The sequence below is a fragment of the Dipodomys spectabilis genome, unplaced genomic scaffold, assembly GCF_019054845.1.
Source record: "Dipodomys spectabilis isolate Male_0828 unplaced genomic scaffold, ASM1905484v1 ptg000054l, whole genome shotgun sequence".
Lineage (NCBI taxonomy): Eukaryota > Metazoa > Chordata > Mammalia > Rodentia > Heteromyidae > Dipodomys > Dipodomys spectabilis.
The window spans coordinates 24387575-24409824 of NW_024870731.1; the positions used below are offsets into that span (position 1 = coordinate 24387575).

At 42.6% G+C, this 22250-nt stretch overlaps 1 protein-coding gene across 10 annotated transcripts in view; it reads right to left on the reverse strand.

The window, feature by feature from the left end:
• Cadps (calcium dependent secretion activator) overlaps positions 1 to 22250 on the reverse strand; it is a 445968-nt gene that overhangs the window by 170224 nt on the left and 253494 nt on the right. For all 10 annotated transcript variants that reach the window (XM_042679880.1, XM_042679874.1, XM_042679881.1 and 7 more), the window contains exons 7-8: positions 11703 to 11814; positions 2459 to 2598 (exon numbers count right to left, since the gene is read on the reverse strand). In XM_042679880.1, the coding sequence (XP_042535814.1) occupies positions 2459 to 2598; positions 11703 to 11814 (252 nt within the window). The remainder of the gene's footprint in view (positions 1 to 2458; positions 2599 to 11702; positions 11815 to 22250) is intronic.

The following is a 22250-nucleotide window of genomic DNA, read 5'->3' on the forward strand; positions in this document are numbered from 1 at the left end:
GTCCTTGAGAAATACCCTACAAGGGGCTGGGAATGTGGCTTAGTGGTAGAGTGCTTGCCTAGCATGCACAAAGCCCTGGGTTCCATTCCTCAGTACCACATAAACAGAAAAAGCCAGAAGTAGAACTGTGGCTCAAGGGGTAGAGTGCTAGCCTTGAGCAAAAGAAGCTCAGGCACAGTGCCCAGCCCCTGAATTCAAGCTCTAGGACTGGCAGAAAATAAAGAAAAGAAAACCTACCACAGGAAGAAAAAAAAAAAAGAAAAGAAGGGGTCAGCTTTTAAGACAAAAACAACAAGTGATTGGGAAAAGTAATGGGAGATTCTGTTTCCATTGGAGACTGAAGGGTTGAGTTCTAGGTGCATTTTGAAGGTGAAGTAAAAACAATTTGATAATGGATAAGATGGTGTTAAGAAAGAATGAGAAATGTCAAAGATGACTCCAAGGCTGTGGGTCTGAGCACCTGAATGAAGGTTTATTACAGGTAGGAGGATGATGAGAGGATTTTTCAGTGAAGGAAAGAGGAAATGGATGGGAATATAATTCCTGAAATTCCCTCCCTGCTTCTTCTTCATGAAGGACAGCACATAGCCTTTCCAGAAACCACCTGCCCAAAACTGGTAGTCGCCTGTAACTCTCAATCACCTGACTATCAATCACCTGATTGTGAGTCAGCAAAAGAGTCTCCCTCGGGCTCTGAGGTCACTTTCACATCCAATGCAGCCACACCTCCTCCTCAACTTTCCCTATATAATCCCTCTCCGCCCTTAGTTCTGGCTCTGCACACCTACATCTGGTGCAGGCTGGTGGTTTGGTACTCCCAATAGACTCTTCTTCCTGTACCATGTTGTGGTCTCTTTTAGCAACCCTTGTACCATATAAAAGCAAAAGAGGAGAAATTAGGTGAAAAACCTTGGAGTTGCTAATTCTCAAATGGGTGCAGATACGAATATTTTAAGGGCCAAACAATGCTTGAGTTTCCTCATTGGTGTTTTCTATTCAATAAAGATATTCCAAATGGCCCAGTGAATTATTTAAGGAACTACCTCACACCATGAAGGAGTAATTCTCAGTAATTCTGATTTCTCTTTCACACATTGAAGTGGATGCAATTTATAATCTCAGCCTTGCTTCTGAAAAGTTTCTTTTTCCCTACCACTCCCTAAGCTATGATATTGTTCTGTGTTCAAAAATCATCCTTTCTCTTACTATGGAACCAATAAAATGATTTTAAGTTTAACTTAAAAAGGCAGTGTCCAAGCCAGAGCATAGTTTGAGTAACTGGTCTCTAGGTATCTTTGCTTTGAAGCCTCCTAATTCCTTGAACTTTTCTGGTACCCTGACTGGTATGGGTCTACCTTTCCTTGGGACTTATTCATTCCTTAGAACTTGTGAGTCCTACAAGAAGAAATTCTGAATGCATGCTGATATGGTCTGCTCATTCATTGGGTGGTCTGCTTCCAATCCTGTGTACATTCATTCCTGGGCTTCTCATAGGATTCTGTTTAAATTCTTTTTAATCTGTAGCAAGGCCTTGATAATGGGTTTCTGAATCCTGCAAACCTCCATTCTGTGCAGTCAATCCTTAGTTTTTATATTGACATTGCCTTTTTAAGTCCTATCCTAAACACATTGCCCAAGACAATTAAGATGACCTTTCTGATGATGTGGAGGTTATGCAGAATAGTACCAATAGAATACCTGAAAATCCACCTATTTCTTCCAACTGTGTAGACATTCTTGTATGCATAGACACACTACCCAACTCCTGCAGAGGAATCACATTTTCTGAGATAGTAGAACTCAGAAATTTAGCTCAATAGGTCACTTCTCAGAGTCTAATCAGTCATCAACAAACATTTTCAGTATAGATCGGTGCTTTGTTCTCTAAAATAAAGCTATACTTTACCAATTCTTACTGCTGTATCTGAAATTACTTAATTGGTCATTCAATCAAAAAAATTTGCCATTCATTTAAACTCTAAAACATTAAACTCTAAAACATTTTAAATATAGATTGTTCAAAGGTGGTTGCAGTAATTGCTCACATTTGGTAGAGAGGCTTGTCAATTACAATATAAGCAAATAACCCTTAGATGCCTTGACTGGCATTGAACTAGAAAGCTTTCATAGCGCATTTAAATACTTCTATCAATATTTTAATTGTATTGGTTATCCTCTGATAGAAAAAAGGAAAATTATTCTTTCTTGATGGTAAAAAGGAAAATACAGTAATCATAAGAACTAAGGATGTATATCAAGGTCAAATATTGTAATAATCTCTCGAGAAGCCTTTATATTTTCTTCCATGATGTTCTCTGAGGATTAGTTTTGGTTTTGTTCAAGTTATCTTTCAGGGCTGGGTATTGAACCCAGAGTCTTGAATATGTTATGGAAGTGTCTGCCTGTTTTACTGAAGTCTTGAGAAATGAGTGAACATGTGCTCCAAATTACCACTTACCCAGAATGCTTCATATTCTGAGGTTTATCCATTCGGACGGCAAGTTTGATTTTGAGATCTTGATCTGGGCAGTTTTTAGAGACAGTCATTTTGTGCCACTCAGACTGTTTGGGACTGTTTGGAGTGGGATGAAGAATCACCTGTAAGAAAGAAGGACAAATATGTGATCCAGAAAACAGAAGCAACTTTATGGGTATGCTTCCATGGCTTGTCTAGGTCCCAAAGCCAAGGCTGGGTCATGCCACACCTAAGGGCACAAATGCCTTCTCTGGATCCCTTTTGTGTCTTCATAGCTAACTTGATAAAATTAAGGATCAGGCTTTCTGTGCTTCTGCTCAGACTTTTCTAAAGTTCAGGAGAATGAATGAGACTCAGAGCAGAGAACATTATTCTTATCGCCATCAAATAAGGAGACAGATCTATGAAAGGAAGAAATACCCTCACATGTTAGAAAGCATCTCTAAGCCATTTTCCTCTCCATTTTGTATATATTTTTTATTGTAAAAATACTATTCAGAGGGGTTACAGCTACACAAGTGAGGTCCTGAGTACATTTCCTATCAAGCGTTGTTATCTCGGCCTTTGTTTTTCCACTACCAAAGTCGTAAAGTTCGTTTTCAACGTACTGTCTTGTACATCTCACTGTTACAATGGGTCAACCTGTATCCTTATTTCAGCATTTTGTTATTTCCCTTTCCCTCCCCAAATTAGAAAAATGTATCTAGAAGATTCAGGACAATGAATCAAATATAGTGAAAACAGGGGTTATACTATGGGGGAAGAACATACAAAAGAAACAAAAAAATTTTATGGTACATTATAAGTGCATTAAAAACAACAGCAAGAAAGATAAAACCATTTGTGTCTCTATCCTGGGGTTTGTTTCACTTAGCATCATCTTATGTCTTCATATGTACATAGCTTTGACCTCTTCTGCTTGTCCTAGACATATACTAGTTATTGCAAATAAGGGAAACTATGGGACCTATGTTTCTTTGGGGCTGGCTTACTTCACTTAATATAATTTTTTCCAGGTCTTTCCATTTCCTAACAAATTCCCCCTCCATTTTTAAGGGATTTCCTGCAATCTTAAGAACTGTCTCAAAGCCGGTAAGGGAAAATGGATGGAAAAAGTGAGATGTAAAGCAAAAGGAAGAGACTTGCTTAGGGCCATGTATCAGCCCAGTCACTGGGCTGGAAGTGTAACACACCATCCAACTTTGCCCTGACACAGAAGGAGGCCCACAGAACTAAAGGAGCACCGATTCTTGGAAAATGCCTTTCAGCAGCAGGTCAGAGATGAAACTTTTTTTTTTTTTTCTATCTGTCGGTCGATGGGCCTGAACTCTGGGTCTGGGTGCTGTCCCTCATCTCTTCAGCTCAAGGCTAGCACCTTACCACTTGAGCAACAACGCCATTTCCGGCTTTTTCTGCTTATGTGGTGCTGAGGAATCGAACCCAGGCCTCATGCATGCAAGGCAAGCGCTCTACCACTGAGCCACCTTCCCAGCTCCAGAGATGGAACTTTGATGTAGGTCTCAAACCTTAGCTCTCATAGAAGTGGATGACCTGGACAATTCACATCTTCATTTTGTGACCAAAGAACTCTCAGAAGTCACATGGAGTAGCATGCATTCTAGGAGTAGTAAAATAGCTGGAAAATTACCCAACCTAAGAATATGTGCTCTAAATACAGGCACAACAAAAGCTGCACTTGCTCGTCTTGGCTTCTGCCTTGGCAGTGCCCTCTGGTTTGTTGCATGCTACTCTGGCTGTTTCCAAAGCGCCATCTTCTTCCAGATACAGGGAAGGTGGGTTCCTTCCCTGGGTCTTGTTTCCCAATGGAGGGAGCCAGGAGAGATCCAGAATCTAAGGGGAACACACTCAGGCCTTTTAGAAGCTGCATTAGCCTTACTATAGCCCACCTTATGCTTGGCCCACACTTGGAGGATGGAGGCATATGGCTCTCCTCTTCAACAGAGAACAGAAGTTCTAGGAAGATGGTGGCAAAATCCAGTCCACTTTTACATCCTTCATGTGTGCCAATCTTCTACCCTTTCTCATTCTGGGCCTAACCTTTCTTTCTATTAGCTCTTATTTCTACAATGAAAGCAAATGTGTATGTTTTTCTTAAAGTCAAGTGTGTCTTGATGGGAAGGCTTCAGTTTTCAGACCGGTGGCTACCCAAGTTTTTGAAAATGTTCTACTTTGGTAAAATATTTTTGAGCAATTAGGCCAACATTAATGAGAAGTCATTTTATATTCTATTTGCTTACCTTGGATTCATATAAATTTATTACATGTATAAAAATATATGCAAGCCAGGCACCGGTGGCTCACGCCTGTAATCATAGCTACTCAGGAGGCTGAGATCTGAGGATCGCAGTTCAAAGCCAGCCTAGGCAGGAAAGTCCATGATACTCTTATCTCCAATTAACCATCAGAAACTAGAAGTGTAGCTGTGGCTCAAGTGGTAGAGAGCTTGCCTTGAGCTGAAGAGCTGAGGCCCAGAGTTCAAGCCCCACGACTGAAAAAAAAAACAAAAACAATGTGTGTGTGTGTGTGTGTGTGTGTTCAAGAGGACTGGGAATGTGGCTTAGTGGTAGAGTGCTTGCCTAACAAGCATGAAGCCCTGGGTTCAATTCCTCAGCATGACATAATCAGAAAAAGCCAGAAGTGGAGCTGTGGCTCAAGTGGTAGAGTGCTAGCCTTGAGCAAAAGAAGGTCAGAGACAGTGCCCAGGCACTGAGTTCAAGCCCCAGGACTGCAAAAATAAAAATATAAAATATATGTGTATATATATATATATATATATATATATATATATATGTAGGAATAGAAGCTTTAAAAAGATGTGACAAAAGTTTAATAATAAAACTCCGTATTTTCTACTATATATGACCCTCATATCCACAAGCTCCACATTGATTAATTCAACCAACTGAAGATAGAAATATTTGGGAAAAAATAACTGCATGAATTGAACAGACTTCGTTCTAGGCACTATTTCCTAACCAAAACAGAATAACAATGATTTACATAGCATTTACAGACTATTAAGCAATATAAATGATCTAGTTGACAGTTTCTTTCTTGGTCAGTGTGGCTAAGTAATATTACCAGCTATTCCTTAAAACTACTATATCTACATGTATATGTGTGTGTGAATATATATATATATATATATATATATACATATATATATACATATATATATATATATATATATTTAGGGGTAAGGTGCACAGTCATCAAACTTAACCTTCTACCATCCTGACAGCATGTCTGATTTGATAATGTTCACATTGCTGGTTTTGTTGTTTTTGCCAGCACCAGCCTTGTGCTCTCTCCTGGCATTCTGGCTCATCACTGGTACCCTACCGCTTAAGCCATGCCACCAGCATCTTTTTTGCTGATTAAGTTGAGATAAAGTCTCCAGGACTATACTCCCTTAGCTGGCCTTGAACTGTAATCCTCCAAGTCTCAACCTTGAGTAGCTAGGATGATGTGGTGACAGATCTGCAAGTTGGTGAGGTATCAGCTCCAGCACTTATGTGCCAGGCTTGCATCTGTACTAGTTTTAGCTTGGAATCAGAGCTCTTTGAAGGCAATCTTTTTTTTTTTTTTTTTTTTTTTTTTGGGTCCGGTCGTGGGGCCTGAACTCTGGGCCTGGGCGCTGTCCCTCAGCTCTTCAGCTCAAGGCTAGCACTCCACCACTTGGGCCACAGCACCACTTCCGGCTTTTTTCCTTTTGCTTATGTGGTGCTGAGGAATCGAACCCAGGGCCTCAGGCATGCAAGGCAAGCGCTTCTACCACTGAGCCAACTTCTCAGCCCTTTGAAGGCAATCTTTTTAAGACCTTTTGTTTCTTTCTGTGAGACCTGACTTAATGAAAACTATGTTAAGTATATAAACTTATCTAACTCACTCTGCAATAACCCAACTGATGAATACGTGCTGGAAGCAGGTGAGGCAGACAGGAGTCACTGCCTTGAGACCTCTCCTTTCCCTCTGGGGCTCTCTTACACACAGCTCCTAGTACCACAGTCCTTTTGGAGATGGAGGGGAGGGAGCTTCTGGGGTTGCCTGGGGTGGGGGCAAGGTAATAGGGCAGGGGTGGGGAGGGTTACTAGGAAATTAGGGAGGGAGAAGTTAGAAAGAGAAACACCAGCCCAGGCTAGCACAGCGGCAGGAAGGCCGTTGGCTTCCTTCTGCCACTGCCTGCCTGGCAAAGTCAAGCCAGGAGCACACTCTGGGCACCAGGAGCTCATTAACAGACTTCACCATATGGATTCTGGGCGCGGTTCCCACTGGCAATATGGTGTCCATTCTCAACGCAAATAACCATAGCTCATTACTGGCCGGTTCCATGAAGATTTCTCTCCCCCTCCCCCCATCTCTATGGTCTCTCTCTGGGGAGACTTCTTCTGCAGAGAGGAGGGAGAGATGAGGTCACCTCACTTTCTTCTAACGTTGTCCCCAGACAAGCCATGCTTCAGACGGGCTGTGCAGGGCTTTGCATGTGTCAGCCCCACTGAGGGATGAGGATCCTTCTGGTTGTGTGTGAGCCCTGGGCCCAGCAGACACCTCATCTGCACATTCCAGGCTGCTAATCAAGCACTCTGTCATTACAGCCAAGGCCATGTGTGCTCTACTTTGATGTGGGGATGCAGATGAGGTACCATAATCCTCACCAGCCACAGGCTGCAAGCCAGCCACAGGCTGCAATCCAGCAACCCCACAGCCTGATACCTGGGCACAGAGGTGGGGCCTCCTGGCTAGTTTACAGGTCTGAACCTCTTTCTCTTACTGGTTTGCCCCATGCATTGGGGATGGCATCTCTGCCCCACAGATTGGATTTTGCTCTTCCCAGTGTGCTTTCTTCCCAGGCATTGTTTCACTAAGCAGGGCACTTAGCACGTGTGACACTCTGTCATTTCTGGGCTGTGTCAGCACCCTGTATGTTTTGTGAGATTAAAATTTTCTGCCTGTTCACTCTGTGTACAGCACAGATGAATGAGCAGAGCAAGTCTATAATCATAATTGCTGAATAAAAGTTTGGCACTATTTTAATATTGGCCAGAGTATGGGGAAATAGGCACTCTCTCAGCCCTTTATGGAAATATAAATTGACATATAGGAAATGTAGTAGTATCTATTAAAATTCAATTTTTTCCCGTACCATATCTACAGGTGGTACTAGGGTTTAAAATCAGGGATTCGTGCTTGCTAGGCAGGGGTGTGGGGGCTGTCATTTGAGCCATGCCCTCAGCATTTTTTGCTTTAATTATAGTTTGAATAGGTTCTTGTATTTTTGTTTTTTTAATCAAGGCTGGGCCTGAACTATGATCCTCCTTAAATAGGATTCCTGCTATGCCTCTCTGCCTTGCAGGAATGATAGACGAATGTCACTGTTTTTTTTTTTATTTGCTGAGATGAGAATCTCTCAAACTTTTTTCCAGGACTGGTGTCAAACCTCAGTCCTCTCAATCTCTTTGCTAGTAGAGGGCACACAGACAGTACTGGGGCCAAGCAGACTAGCTCCCCTGTAGTTGGTGGAAGTTTGCTAAGCAGGAAAGAAGAGAAAATATCTAACCACAAACTATGTGTCTATGAGGCTGGGTAAGTCTTGGCCTCCCCCACCATTGCAGGGTCAAGGGTCAGTGTGGTGTGGACAAGACAGTCCTCCAGATGACCGGCCTCCATTCCTGCAAGCTATTTCACTCCTCTGGGCCTCAGTGGGCTCAGTAAGGTAAGTAATAACAGCCTGCCTCAGGGGGTATACTTGTGCCAACATCTATACATTTGCAAATAATTTCCTGGGGATTCTGGGTCCTGTATATTTCACCTTGGGGCCCAGGCAGAACATTCCTGGGCTGGCCATCATACTTGTCTTTTCTAACACTAGTATTCTGAATCCTTGAACCACTCATGTTTCTTCACATGCACTTTCATGGGAAAAAAATGTATAAGGAAAAAAGAAAATCAGGCTATTTTGTCCCCTCTTGGGTCCCTCTTTCTCTAGAGACAGAAATGAACACCTGTCATATTTTTTCCAGGAAAATAAGCACTTTCCTTTCAGTGCTCTTTCTTTCTGGGAGAAGCACTGTTCTGTTTTTTGTTTTTTTTCCCCCCTTTTTAATTAGTCTTATTTAATCTTTCTTTCTCCTCCTCTTGTGGTCTATAGCTTTGTAATACAATCCAGGACAAGCCTCTAAATACCAGATTGGGGAAATGAGAGAAATATAAAGGGGTTAAAAAAAAAAGAAAGCACAGGAAGCAGAGGCTTACTACTGCTGGTAGGTATATGCACCACATGTGTCTCTAGAGAGTACAGCAGAGGCTCAGAGGTATTAAAAGTCTTGGCTAAAATCACATGGCCTTCAGGATAGATTACACATCCAACAGAAAGGGTAGATTTAGTTAAAAAGTTCAGTAGATTAGTTAGGGCCCAGGGTCCCTGGAGAACACTTTGCAATTTGAGAAAACATTTCTTGGCTTGGTAAACTTGAGACCCAACTGTGGAAATTGTATAAAAAAATCCCAGCCACAAAACCATAGAATGCCCTAACTCCATCCTTTCTAGTTGGGAAATGTAGAAGGTGCAGGAGAAAAACCTAACTAGAACTACCGTTTCAGGTCTGGAAACCCTCAGTAACTCAGGAGGTCTTCTCTGATTGGTTAGTTGTCCTATACCTCATTTGCATAGGGACAACCAATCAGAGCACAGGATATTAAAAAAAAATACAAAAATCCTACACTCAAGTCACTTAAGAAAGAATAGCAATAGCTTTTGACTGAGATTCTTTTCTTAGTAATACATTTCCTGAGAAAAGAACCCAAGAAGGCTACAACCGCAGCTGCCAACGGTGGAGCTGCAACACTGGCAGGCATTGACTTCTGATGAGCAGCAGCAGTGCTAAACAGATGTTGCCTGTAACATGGCTGTGACTTTAGTGGTCTTTACTCACTGTGAAGCCAGAAGGGCTGTGAAAGCCAGAAGAGTTATAGAGGCTTTACCCACTGTGAGCAGCAAAAAAAAAACCAAAAACCATATCACAACCATTATGAACTAGAACTTGTTGATCATCTTCTGGACCCAATTGCATGACGCCCAAGTTTCAAATACAGAAGCTATTTAAACCCCCGCCTCCCATGTGACTATCTGGAGATAGAGCCTTAGGAGGAAACAAAGGTTAAAGAAAATCCTAAGGATGACCTCCTCTGCTATGACTGGAGGAAGACATGTCCCATGGCCATGTGAAGATACAGAAGACTGTGTCTGTCAGGCCCTGGCCCTCACCAGAGGGTCCTTGCTGATTCTTTTGTCTTCGGAACTTTTATAGACTCCAGACTTGTGAGAAATTATACTTCTATTGTTTAAGCCACCCAATCTGTGGTCTTTTTTTTTTTTTTTTGTAATGCAAGCCAAGTAATATAGGTTTACAAATACACAAGAAAGTTAACGGACGTCTGTGTGCTATGTACTGGGCATGGGAGTGGAAAACAGAAAAGTTCATATATTTTTATCCCCAGGGGCTTTTATACTGTAGTAGGGAAGATAGAAACCAAGGTCTATGCCACGTTGCCTTTCTTCTCTCTCCATCTCATTGATGATTAAGTTCAGTGGGGATGTGAATAGAAGACTGATAACAGCTTAAGAGGAAAAATGGCAGGTATGAGAAGGTTCTCCCCCACAAAAATGGCCTTTATTAAAGGAGAACACTTAGGCCTCTGGAAGAGCTAGGGGATGGGAAATGCCCCAGGCCTAGAGCAGGCTCTCTGAAGGGAGGAGTCTGGTTGATTTAAGTGTTGGACCCTGGTGGATGAAGGCTATGGCAGCAAATGAAGCTGAGGAGGCTCACAGAAGTAGGATCATGTACGTCTTTGTAGGTAGGCCCTGTTAAGAAATACAGATTGTATTGTAAGCAATGTAGGCACCATGGAAACAAATTGTGTAAGCCAATGACAAGTCTGAGCTCTGCAAACACCGTTGGCTCCTTGGGGCAGGGTCAAAAGCGGAGATGCAAGGAGAAATGTCTCTATTATCTCAGTGCTTCTCAAGGGCTTGGTTCCAGCCCGTTGGGTATGCTGGGGATCACACATTCTAGGCAAGAGCTCTACCACTGTGCCAGGCTCCCAGCTCTCTCATTTGTATTTGCTTCTGAGATAAGATCTTTCAAACTTTTCCCAGGCCTGAATTGAACTTGTGATTCTCTTGCCTCTACCTCCTGAGCTGAGCAACTAGGATTATAGGTATATATCACCTTGTGGATATTCTGAGAACAAATGGTGCTGGTCTGGGTTGGCACTGCATGGGTGGGGTGGGGATGTGTATTGTCCTATAAAGAATGAGATGCCACTGTCTATGAGCACTTCTGCATTCATCCGATGATTAGTCCTACTGGATAGTAATAGAAATGGAAAAGCTGTTTAAAACAAAATCATTCTATTGTTTTTCCTTTTTTTTGGTTGTGGGGCTTGAACTCTGGGCCTGGGCACAGTCCCTCAGTTCTTTAACCCAAGGCTTAGAACTCTAACACTTGAGCCACAGCTCCACTTCCAACAAAGTCATTCTAGATCCTAACCCTGTCTGATACTTAAAATCAAACTGTGTGTGTTTTTTTAATGTTTCTAGGGTAACAAAGGCAACTTAACTTGGGTTTGTGTACCCAGTAAATCAGCTCACTGGTCCTCAGGCTCATGAATCTACATCACAGCCCAGTTTCACATTGGAGCCTACAACTGTCACCTTCAGGGCGACTCTTGCTCTGGTGGCTGCTCGGCACTGGTTCTTGAGGTCTTTGAGCATTGACACCCTGGTATCTTTTTACCATTGATTTCCTCATGCTTATCTTTGATTGCCTTTGTGTTGAGTTCATGTTGTTTGGAAGGTACGTAGCCAAATTCGCAAAGCATTTCAAAGGCACCCCGAATATTTGTTTGAAGTAGTTTCAGTCTGGTGGCACGGTGGACCCCTGGCTCTACTTTCTGTGGCACCTCCTCCTGTTAGTTTAAGTAGTGGAGGAGGACTGGAGGCTCAAATGTGACAAGACTTAAGCTCAAAGGTCAAATATAGAGTGGAGCCCAGGACTTAAACTTCAAAGCTGGGCCTCTCATCCCTTGGCAATGCTGCGTCCTGGTGACGCAGGAACTGGCGCTGCACCTGCGATACTCACTCTCTGGAGGTCTGTGGGATGGTTCTTGCTGGGAGAGGGGGTGTGTGTGGGGGGAAGGTACTCACCCGCCCAAGCTCCTTGTCCTCCAATGCCAGGACACCTGTACTTTCTGTGAAGAGCTTCACCTTCACAGCTGGCAGTGCGTGGGTCGTGGAGAAGTCACCCTGTGTACCCCAACTGTGGATAGAATCGGAGAGGTCAGTGTAGACACGTGCACCTTGGCCACGGAGAACTCTTCCCTTCCTCCCAGGCTGAGAGAGTTCAGGATTAAAGCAAGGGAGCACCGGCTGTCACATTCCCTCCCTGTCCCTCCAACGCTGCCAAAGTGACAAAAAGTGTTAATTAACTTGTTAGGCAAATGCAAGACAGATGCTTAGAAAGTTGCCAAGGGTCTTCACAGTGCACTATCAGGAATCACTTGGAATTAGCACAAAATCACGTTAGTGAGAACTCCCTCCCCCCACCCCACCTCCAATGTGTTTGCTTTGTCTACAAATGATTCCAGGGCAATCACCAATATTTTACTTGGTCTAGTTCATTTTGTCTCTAGTTCTTGGAAACTGCAGTTCTGGATTATGAGACGAGGCTTTCTTTTGTTTGAGCTGACTTTAAAATGAGACTTCAGCAGTAGGGCTGGGCAGGTGTATCTATCCACTGGTATTCAAAGCTGAATCGAAGAAAGAAATGAGTGGAGCTTCATCCAATTAAAGTTTGGGGAGGGGAGGGCTGAAAGGCTTAACAATAAGAATGTGCCAATGCCCAGACTGGGTATGGTGGCACAAGCCTATCTTTGCATTTACTTGGGAGGCAGAGGTAGGAGGATTATCTGAGGAGGTCTGCCCAAGGCAGTTAGCAGGAGACCTTGTCTGACAAGAACTAAAAGCAAAAGGAAAGGGGTGTGACCCAAGTCATACAGCAATTGATTACAACACACAAGATCCTCCAGTCAATTCCTAATAACTCCACAAAAAGAAAAAGGGAGGAGGAAGGGGAGCATGCCATTCTCTGTTTCCAGTTTGGTTTGTGGATTTCTCCAGAAGAGAAACTGATTTTTACCTAGCACTGGGATAGGGATTAGGGATGGAGGTGAATCAGCTTCCTCCAGAAGTACTTGCAATCAGTGGACTCTTTTAGAAGTGCTCATTGGACTTCATTGAACCCCTGCCCCAAATGTTGCCATGGCCCATGGAGAATTGTACTCAGAGTGCAGTCTGATCCTTGGCTGGACCTTCTCACTCATCTGCTTCAGGTTCTTGGGTCTCCTGAATCTGCCACCTAGGCCTGCTGCACACCTGTCCCCTCAGTGACAATGTTTCTCTGCAGCCACTCGACCCCCATTGTCTTTTGTAAGATCCAGCCCAAATGCAACTCCAAAGAGAGCCTGCTCTTTCATCTTTACATCTAAATTGGGTTCTAATATTAAACTCTTTTTAGCATACTGTTTCATTTTGTATTCTAGCAATCAACCAACCTGTGATTACTGGTTGTAATTTGTGTCTGTTTACTAATATTCTGTCAGCTCTAGGAGTGCAGGGACTGTTTGTTTGTTTATATTGCACACACAGAACTTAGCACAGTGCTTGACACATGGAAGACATGCAATAAATATTTGCCGAATAAAACAAATGATGCCAAATTGCCAAGTGCCTGCTCTTTTGCAGGACTAGAAAACAGTATAGATATACGACTTTTTTTTTCTTTTGGCTAATACTGGAGTTGGAATTCAGGATCTGTACGTGCTTGGCTAAGACAGTACAACTTGAATCATCTCTCCAGCCTAGCTTTTTGCTTATCAATTAGAAATAAGAGTCCCAGAGACTTTGTTTCACAGGCTGGCTTTGAACTGTGACCCTGGGGGGGTCTCAGCATTCTAAGTAGCTAGATTATAGGAATGAAACTCTGATGCATGGATAGGTACTCTTTGACCTATAGATTTAAAAAAATTATTTGCCTATGTGATCCCATTTCTATAATGTATTTATTAAAGTCTGATGTTAATGCCTTGTGAACATGTTACCCTTTTTTAAACCTTGAAAAACGGTTTTAAATCATTGAAGTTGAATTGGACATTATTTTTACCTCCATTTCATTGAGAGATATTTCTTCATTCATCAGCAAGGATTCTGAATGTACAGTGGGTGGGAGGAGCTATGGGCATCAATAAACACTTCAAAGGCTTGAAGTAGCTAGGCATTCCTCAAATACTATCAACAAAGGGTGACTGACAGAGACACTCCTCCACCATCTGGGGTTGAAAGTCCAAACCAAAGGGCTTCAGTACTTGCCTGAAGCCTGTGTATCCTACTCCTTCTCCTCTGGACTTTTCTTTGGCTACAAGTGGGCTTCAGACTTGACCCTGTGCTTGTCAGCTACTTGAATTTCTTCTGTAAATTATGAAAACCTGACTTCTAGTCTCCTTGTATGGCATCAAGTAAATTCCATTCATGAAAGCTAGGGGGAATCTAGGGAGAGTTGGCGAGAAAACACCAGAACAATGGAGATGAGGGGGACCCAGGGGTGCAAGAAAAACCTGGAGAGATCACAACAGTCACAATAGCAGCAAGGAGCAGACATGGAGGAGGACCTCAGCTGGAAAGAAACACATCAGCAAAATGTCAGATGTGACAGGGTCTTAAACCAGAGCCCTGTAGCTCAAATTCTGGCATAGTCACAACTTGTGAGACTTGAGGCAAGTGAAATAACAGGCCTGCACCTCATGGCCTTCAAATATAAAATAAGTCTGCTTTGCTGTAGCTGTAAAAGACTCAATAGCTGCAGACTTGGGCCTCAATAAGAATCCAGTACCTTTTTGACTGTCTTCCTTCCCTTCCCACATGTGTCCACGCTTGTATTTGTGTTATCCATCCAACATACATTCATCAAGCACCTATGTGTCTGACAATGCATGACGGAAACAAACTGGACATCACAATTCATCCTAGACACAGTAATTAGAAAGTGAGCATGGCTGCCACTTCCCAGAAGAGAAAACTGAGGAAGCACTCAAGATTTTGTTCCTTTATTCCAGTGAAGTTTGACTGAGTTAGATCACATCCCAAATCCTTTCATTTCCACAGATCCTGTCATAATCACCAGTAAGTATTATTAGTGACTAGCAACACTGGTAAAAGAGCAACCATTCATGTATTATTTATGAGTAACTGTGGCATTAATCTCAGATCTTCATCATGCCTGGTCATGGAGACGGGGAAAAGTTCTTGCTGAAAACCAGAGAGTTCTGAAAAGAGAAGCTTTACTACTGTGCTGTCAAGTGCTTTAGGAGATCCCCTCTCCTCTACCCCCATGGTACTGACTTGGATATGGTTTGTAAGGGTGTCTTGGTCTGCTCAGCAGAAACTGTCTAAACTCTTGCTGCCACCCAACAATGCTCTGCTCATAATGCAGATTATGGAACAGGACAGTGCTCTGACATGGGTGGAATTCAAGCCATGGGAGACTAGGCTAATCACCCTACAATTGAACATTGAGTTCTTTTCCTTTCTACCAGGCCTGCAGTTGTGCTTTTGGCTTTCCCCAATGAGCCTTGGCTGACCACAGTTCCTAGGTCACTACTGAATCCCAGTTTCTCATCAGACTTTTAAACAGTAACCTGGCCCAGTGGAGCAGGCAAAAATAGAAGCTTTACTCTAATCAGGCAGGTTATGGTATCCTCAGGGCTCAGTGCTAGGTAAAAACACAGGGTTCCTTGCTCAAGAAGCAGACAATCATGCCAGGAAAGGCACACGCTAGTAAAAGCATCTTCTTTCTCCTTCCTTCATTACATGCATGCTTCCTTCTTCCATTGGACTTTACTTAAAAACACACCTTCAAAGATAAAAGCACCAAGAATCTCAGACAGCAACAACACCATTTAAAGAAACATAGGCCCCTTGAGCATGGAGCCTGGGCACCCGCATGGTCCCAGGTCCATAAAGATAGTCTAAGTGGAATACTAAGTTAAAATGAAATTTTTTGCTCTCTTTTTGAATCATAGCCACTGGATTCAATGAAAGCTACTTCTGAATGCTTCATCTACGAGAATTAAAGTTTCTTGTCCCTCTCCTCTTTGGGGAAGAAAAACAGGTATCCATTGTCTTTGTCTAGCCAGGGAAACATCTGGCTTTCTTTATATTAAAAACTGCTAATAGTTATTTCAATTCTATGTGCCAGGTACAAAAATCTCTCTCTCAAAAGTGTTACACGGTCACATGCGCATTGTATCTTTTTAAACTCTGTAATTGTATGACAATGTCTTAATTGTCACCCTCACAGTTACAGATGAAGAAATTAAAGTTCAGAGAAGTTCGGTCATATTTCCCAGATCATACACAGGGAAGAAACAGCAATTTAATCCACAATCTGTAATGTTCCTAGATATTTAGTTCAAGATAGCTCAGACTTACTTTGTGGCTCAGGCTTGCTGCTTACTCACTCTGTAGCCTAGTCTGGCTTCCAACTCAAGATACCTTCTTGCATTTGCCTCTAAGTACCACAACCGAATTTTAACCACAGCATCATTTTCCCTCCTTCTTTCATTCTGCCCATAACTCTCCTGTCTTGATCCAGTGAACATAAATTATCTCTGCAGCTCAAAGAGAAAGTTCTATTTTAAGACTGCTGGGACTTTGGGACACTTTGACTTCTAACTTTGGATGTATTTCACACGTTCAATATACTTCACAGACTACCACATTTGACACAGACAAATTAGCCTGTGGAACAAGCATCAAAAGCCTTGGTGTTTGGGTGGAGCTATATATGGAGAAATGAATCTATTTCTCATCATTGCACTTCTCTCTGCCTTTGTCTTTTCCCTGGCCGAGAAATTGATTGTGGCTATCAAGATGTGCCACTTCTTAAAAGTTGCCCAGAACTAAAGTATAATTGCACTTGGATATGCAGAGACCAGAGGCTGACAGTTTTGTTACAAGCAGAGGTTGAAAAGGTTGGAAAGGTTAAGTGTCTAACGTCTCTCTAACGTCTCTCTATACACAAGACAGCTGAGGTAAAATGGGGCAGCTTGTCCTTCTGTGATCCCATTGCATCTGCCAATCCTCACAATGTATGGCTAGCTGACAAGTGTACTAAAAATAGTCATCAATTATTGAGTTCTTACGGTTTTTCCAGGCCTGGGGCTCAGTGCTTTCTGTGTGGATTATCTCATTTAATCCTTCTGTCAGCTCTATGAAGTATACAATCCATTTAATCTTCACTTTATACATGGAGAAACTTGGATCGCTGGATCAGGATCTTAGGCCACCAGAGAGAGCTGGGCTTCACATTCGGATCGTCTGACCTTGAAACTATATATTGAAATAGAGGCCTTTCCTTTCTCCCAGAAACTCTTAACACTATGTACTATCTACTGGTTTGGCAAATACCTTTGTGAGAACCTATCTACCTTTCTAGATAGTGACCACCTTAGGGCAGGGAACATTTTCTAAAAGCCTGTCTCCTGCCTCCAGCAGGGCCCCTGGAATACAGTAAAGATTTGTTTAATATACTGGGAAGGAAGGGCCCATTCTGAGGCCTGGTGCCTGTGACTCTGGCTGAGGACTTCCATCTCCATAAGAGCTTGGTATTTTTAGGAGCACACCAACTGTCTAATTTACCCAGTGTCTGCATGCAAAGGACATGGCATGACAGCTCTCAGCTCTTCTCAGGAGCCAGTCAGCGATCTTTGAAGGTCAAACAATGGTTGGCTCAGGAGCCCAAGAGCTGGAAGCAACGAGGATGTCAAAGTCTCCAGTGTTAGAAAGTGCCACCAGACCGGAAGTATGCTGTGAGGACAAATTCTGGTCTTTTCAGCCACAAGCACATAATCCAGAGATGATAGAGAAATGACAGCATTTACCATGATACCTTCAAACATAAAAGCATGGGTTTTGAGATATGTGCGTCTGCTCCAAATAAATACTTTTTATAAAAGGTTGACAATTAAATCCAGGAGCAGCCGAGCTGATTAACAGACAAGAACTATATACTACTGGATGAAACTCTAATTCCACCGCTGTGGAACTTATACCTCTAACTGGCCCTTTACTGAGGAAACTGAATGTCTTCCAGATGCAAAGCACTGTATTATGTGCTGCCGTGGATCCAAAAGTCAGTGAGATGAAGGCTGTGCCTTTGTGTATCTTACACTGTCTTTCAGGTGAAGCCTTGTAGAAATGGTAACACTTAAGAAAGAATGGGACACAGTTTTATTTTTTAATTCAAGGTCAGCACTCTACCACTTGAGCCATGGGTTCACTTCTGTAGTTTTGGTGGTTAATTGAAGGTTAAGAGTCTGATGGACTTCCACAATGATCCTCAAGTCTCAGGCTTCTAAGTAGCTGTGATTACAGTGTGAACCATCAGGGTCCATCAAGGGCACAGCTTCCCATCTACAAATTGGGGATAAGAATAGTACTGACATGCCAGGTGCTGGTGGCTCATGCCTGTAGCTACTTAGGAGGCTGAGATCTGAGGATCCAGGTTCAAAGCCAGCCTGGACAGGAATGTCCATGAGACTTTTATCTCCAATAAACCTCCAGAAAACCAGAAATGGCACAGTGGCTCAAGTGGAAGAGTGTTCACCTTAATCTGAAGAGCTGAGGGATATTGGCCAGACCCAGAGTTTAAGTCCCATGATAGACAAAAAGAAAAAAATAGAATAGTAAAGACTCCAGACGGTTAATAAAAGAATATGCAGGAGATGAACTATCACAACAACAGTGTTTCATGCACACAAAATGCACAAAAAATTTTTAAATCTCCGTTTTAGGAATTTAGACTAGGGGGTGGTGAACTCTAGCCTGTGGGTCAGATATGGCTGCCTGTCTGCCTATGTATGGCTTAAGAATAGTTTTGACATTTTTAAGTGGCTGAAATAAGAAAGGTACTTTGAGACGCAGAAACATGGTCTATAATCCCAATTTTGATGCCTATCAATAAAGTTTTGTTAGCACACCACTATACTCATTCAGTAGGGACCTTCTGCAGATGTCATCCATGCTAGTGTGAGAGGTAAGTAGCTGTGAGGCTGAGCATATGCCCAACCAGCCTGAAATATGTGCTTTCAGGTCCTTTGTAGCAGAAGCTGAGCTTGGTTATTGCCTGCTTGGCATAAAGGAACAAATTTTATCTTCATTAGCACATTAGACGCTTGCTCACCCAAGCACATCCATGGAGATCACGGAGAACAGGCACTTACAAGGACAGCTCAAGACATGGCAATCCAATTTGCTGCTTCTAAATCCTGTGATGAAAACTCTTCCCAGCCCTCTTGGTATATTGAAAACTTTGAGTCTGGGTATTAGAGACTTCCAGACACGTGGTATCCAAATGCTGCTTCCAGATCTACTTGAGCTTGCTGATGTGGGTCATACCACATCATTATTTATATCAAATAATAAACAGGAGTAGCAGGTAATTCATATTCCAGGAGGTAGCGACGGACTTTAAGAAAAAAATCACAGCATATTATTTCTGCAAACCTATTGCATAGTGTCATTGCTCTGAAAGTGAATACTTTGATCTCGGAAGAAAATGAGCTGAGGGCGGGGAGAAATCCACGGTAAAGCAACCGCGCACTGTGTGTTTCCAGAGAGCATCTGCTCCATTGCAGACACATCTCTGTTTACTATTTAAAGCCTCTTATTTGCAGAAGCCTCCTTGGACCATATGTTATCAACAAATGTTGCTAATCAAATACACAGTAATTTTCATTAGAATTTTTCCTCCATGAACAAAACAAAAAAAACACACACACACAAAAACCAACATTTGCCACAAAGGGAATAGATCTCCCAAAATGACAGTAAATATCCACTGCAAACCTTTTGACAACAGTAATGTTTATGAATGCATATCTGAACAAGCCAAGAATACATCCACATTAGGCACAGAAGGACCCTTGGAGAACTGGATCGTGTGCAGGTTGGTGCAGGGGGTGGTGGGGCGGTGTCATCAGTTGCCATGGTGATGCTCAGCATAAGGCCATAATTCATGCCACGGAGACAGGATTTGCATTTATTCAAGGTAGATGGCTAATGTGAGCTGGGTGTTAAATGGGTACTGTTAGTAAAATTAACTGTGGCTTTAAGAAGGGAGAAGTGTCATTTTGAGGAATGAAAGTGCTGTGGTCCTGTTGCGAAGAGGGAAAGTTAATAACTGCCCCGAGGTACCAGAATTAAAATCTTTTGGCCTGCCTTTCATTCAACTGTATGCAACTGCAAGTTGTGCCACTGCAGTGTGTCTCATGCAAACTAATTGATAGGGTGTGATTCAGGGCCTTTGGAGTACCAGAAAAGCTATCTCTTATGAGGCAGAGGCATTCGCTGTGTAGAAATTGGGTTGTTTGGGAGGTTGATGGGAGGAGTGCTTTGGCTTGCTCCCTTGACATTTTTTTTCCCCCTGAATGGCTCCTCTTTTGCCCCAGAGTCTTTTTGCTTTTTGTTTATTTTTCAGAGAAGGTGGCACCTTTTTGCTGAGGCTGGCAATGTACCATGATTCTTCTATTTCCATCTCTGAGTAACGGGGATTACTGGCATGCTTGGTTAGGATTTACTTATTTGTTTTCCTGTTTGTCTTCTTTGGCTACAATATGAACTCCCAAGGGCAGGAATGTATATCTGTTTGCTTCCTTGTTTTACCCCCAGAATTTAGTGCATGGAGTTACTGGACAGTGAATTCCTCCACTCACATTAGAACTGTATAGAGACTAGAGATTCGAGTTGAAAGTGCAACTTAGCAATCGTGGATTATCTATGGACATTGTTTGGTATGGTTGAAGAAGAAAAATTCTATTCAACAAACTTCCTAAGGATTGGGAGCAAGGGAATCGCTCACTGTGGTATTTCAGTGCCTTAGCACAGGGACCAGTGAAATCATTTACTAATAAATGCTTTTAGAATCAAGGTTGGAGGAAATAATATATCACGCACATAGAGGAGACTTGACTCTCAGCCTTTATTTTCTCATTACATAACCTTGACTGAGACCGACTGCTTACTGTATAATAGGAAGTGCCAGTATATGAAGTGTAATACATTTTGTCCAAGAGCCAGAGTATTTTGACTTTTACCATTTCCTTTTGGTCCTTTAGTAGTTTTCTCTTTGCTTGTATTACATCTCTTCTTATACGTTGTCTACTTTCTCCTTACAGATGCCCTGTGACTTGTGATGGATTGAGTCCCCTCAAACCCACAGAAAATTGAAGTTAGCCTAAGTTAATATCCCCACACTATCAAGCCTCACAAGCCAGGAACACATCTTGTAGAAGAGTGTCAGCTGTTTGCTCTGAAGATCATGTGACCACCTGGGCAATAGCTGTATCCCACAGCTGTAGCCCAGCATTGCAAGAAAAGATAACCAGCTCAAGGAAAGATCCACATTCCAGATTTCAAGAGTTTCAACAGAGTGCATGCTGTTTTCATACCACCATGATGTCAAGAAACTGTAAGGGAAATCATCCCAATTTTAGGGACTGACGTGTTTTTAGTATATGAATCCTAGTTAAAAATTCCTGGTCTGATCATTTCAACATCCTAGTCTTATCTGAGTCTGATTCTGATGCTTATACTCTCTTTCACACTCTCTCTTTTTGAGTTTTGAAACAGGCTGGATGGGAACTCATTACTATGTAGCCCAGGCTGGACTTGAACTTGAGTCTCCTCCCTCTGCTGCCTCAATGCTGACATTACAGATGTGTGCCACCATACCTGATTGGTTTTCTCTTTAATCTGAGGGGTTTTTTTTAACCCTTTTGGTCTGCCCTGTAATTTTGGCTGACGGTGAATTTTTGCTAATGTATTGAGTAAAAGGCTCTGGTTCCAGAAGTAGTATCTACCACTAGGCCTCTGCTGCAGTCAGCTGTGAATCTCTCAATTTTCCTGTCTGAATCACCAATGTCCTGTAGCCTCAATTTTCTGACGGATCTAGAAGGGCTGCTGATTTTCAATTCGTTTCTCCTTTTCTCCTGTGAGAATGGGAAGGAGGACTTCCGAGCTCCTCGCCTGGCTGGAATGGAAACCGGAAGTCTGGCACCGCCTGGATATTTTGAGATTCTCTCCAGCTGTGAGAGTTTGGATTGCATTATTCATCCAAGGTTGACTCATCAGAAGAAGAAAATATAGTTGGTCAATAGTAAAATGGAAAATTTCCAAAGTTGCAGCTCAGACACAGGCTAGTCTTGAGAGGAATTGCTTAAGGCTAAATCACAGACAGGACCTAGCATCACTTGCTTTAAGTGTCTGTGTTGACTTCCCTGAAGAGGTTCAAAAATACCTTGTCATTGAAAGCAGATGAGGTTTTTGTCACTGGAAATGATAGCTTCATCTTCCTAATCTGGGTTTCTCCTGCCTCCTCTTCCCCTGGGTGTCTTTCCCTTGTCATCTACATGGAGAAGGCTCAGGGAAAAGGACGTGCTCACTGAACAGATGCCAGAATGGAAAAATCTGCTGAGATTTTACTCTCTTGATGACTCAGCAGCCACCTCCAATTGCGTTTCCAACACTGGCTGTTACCCTAGCATTGCTTGTGTAACCTGAGCTGGTTATTATGGGGTAGCAACCTGTGATTCCTCTAAGTGATTGGGAGACACTACTGCTAACGGTCTTTAGAACCTGCAT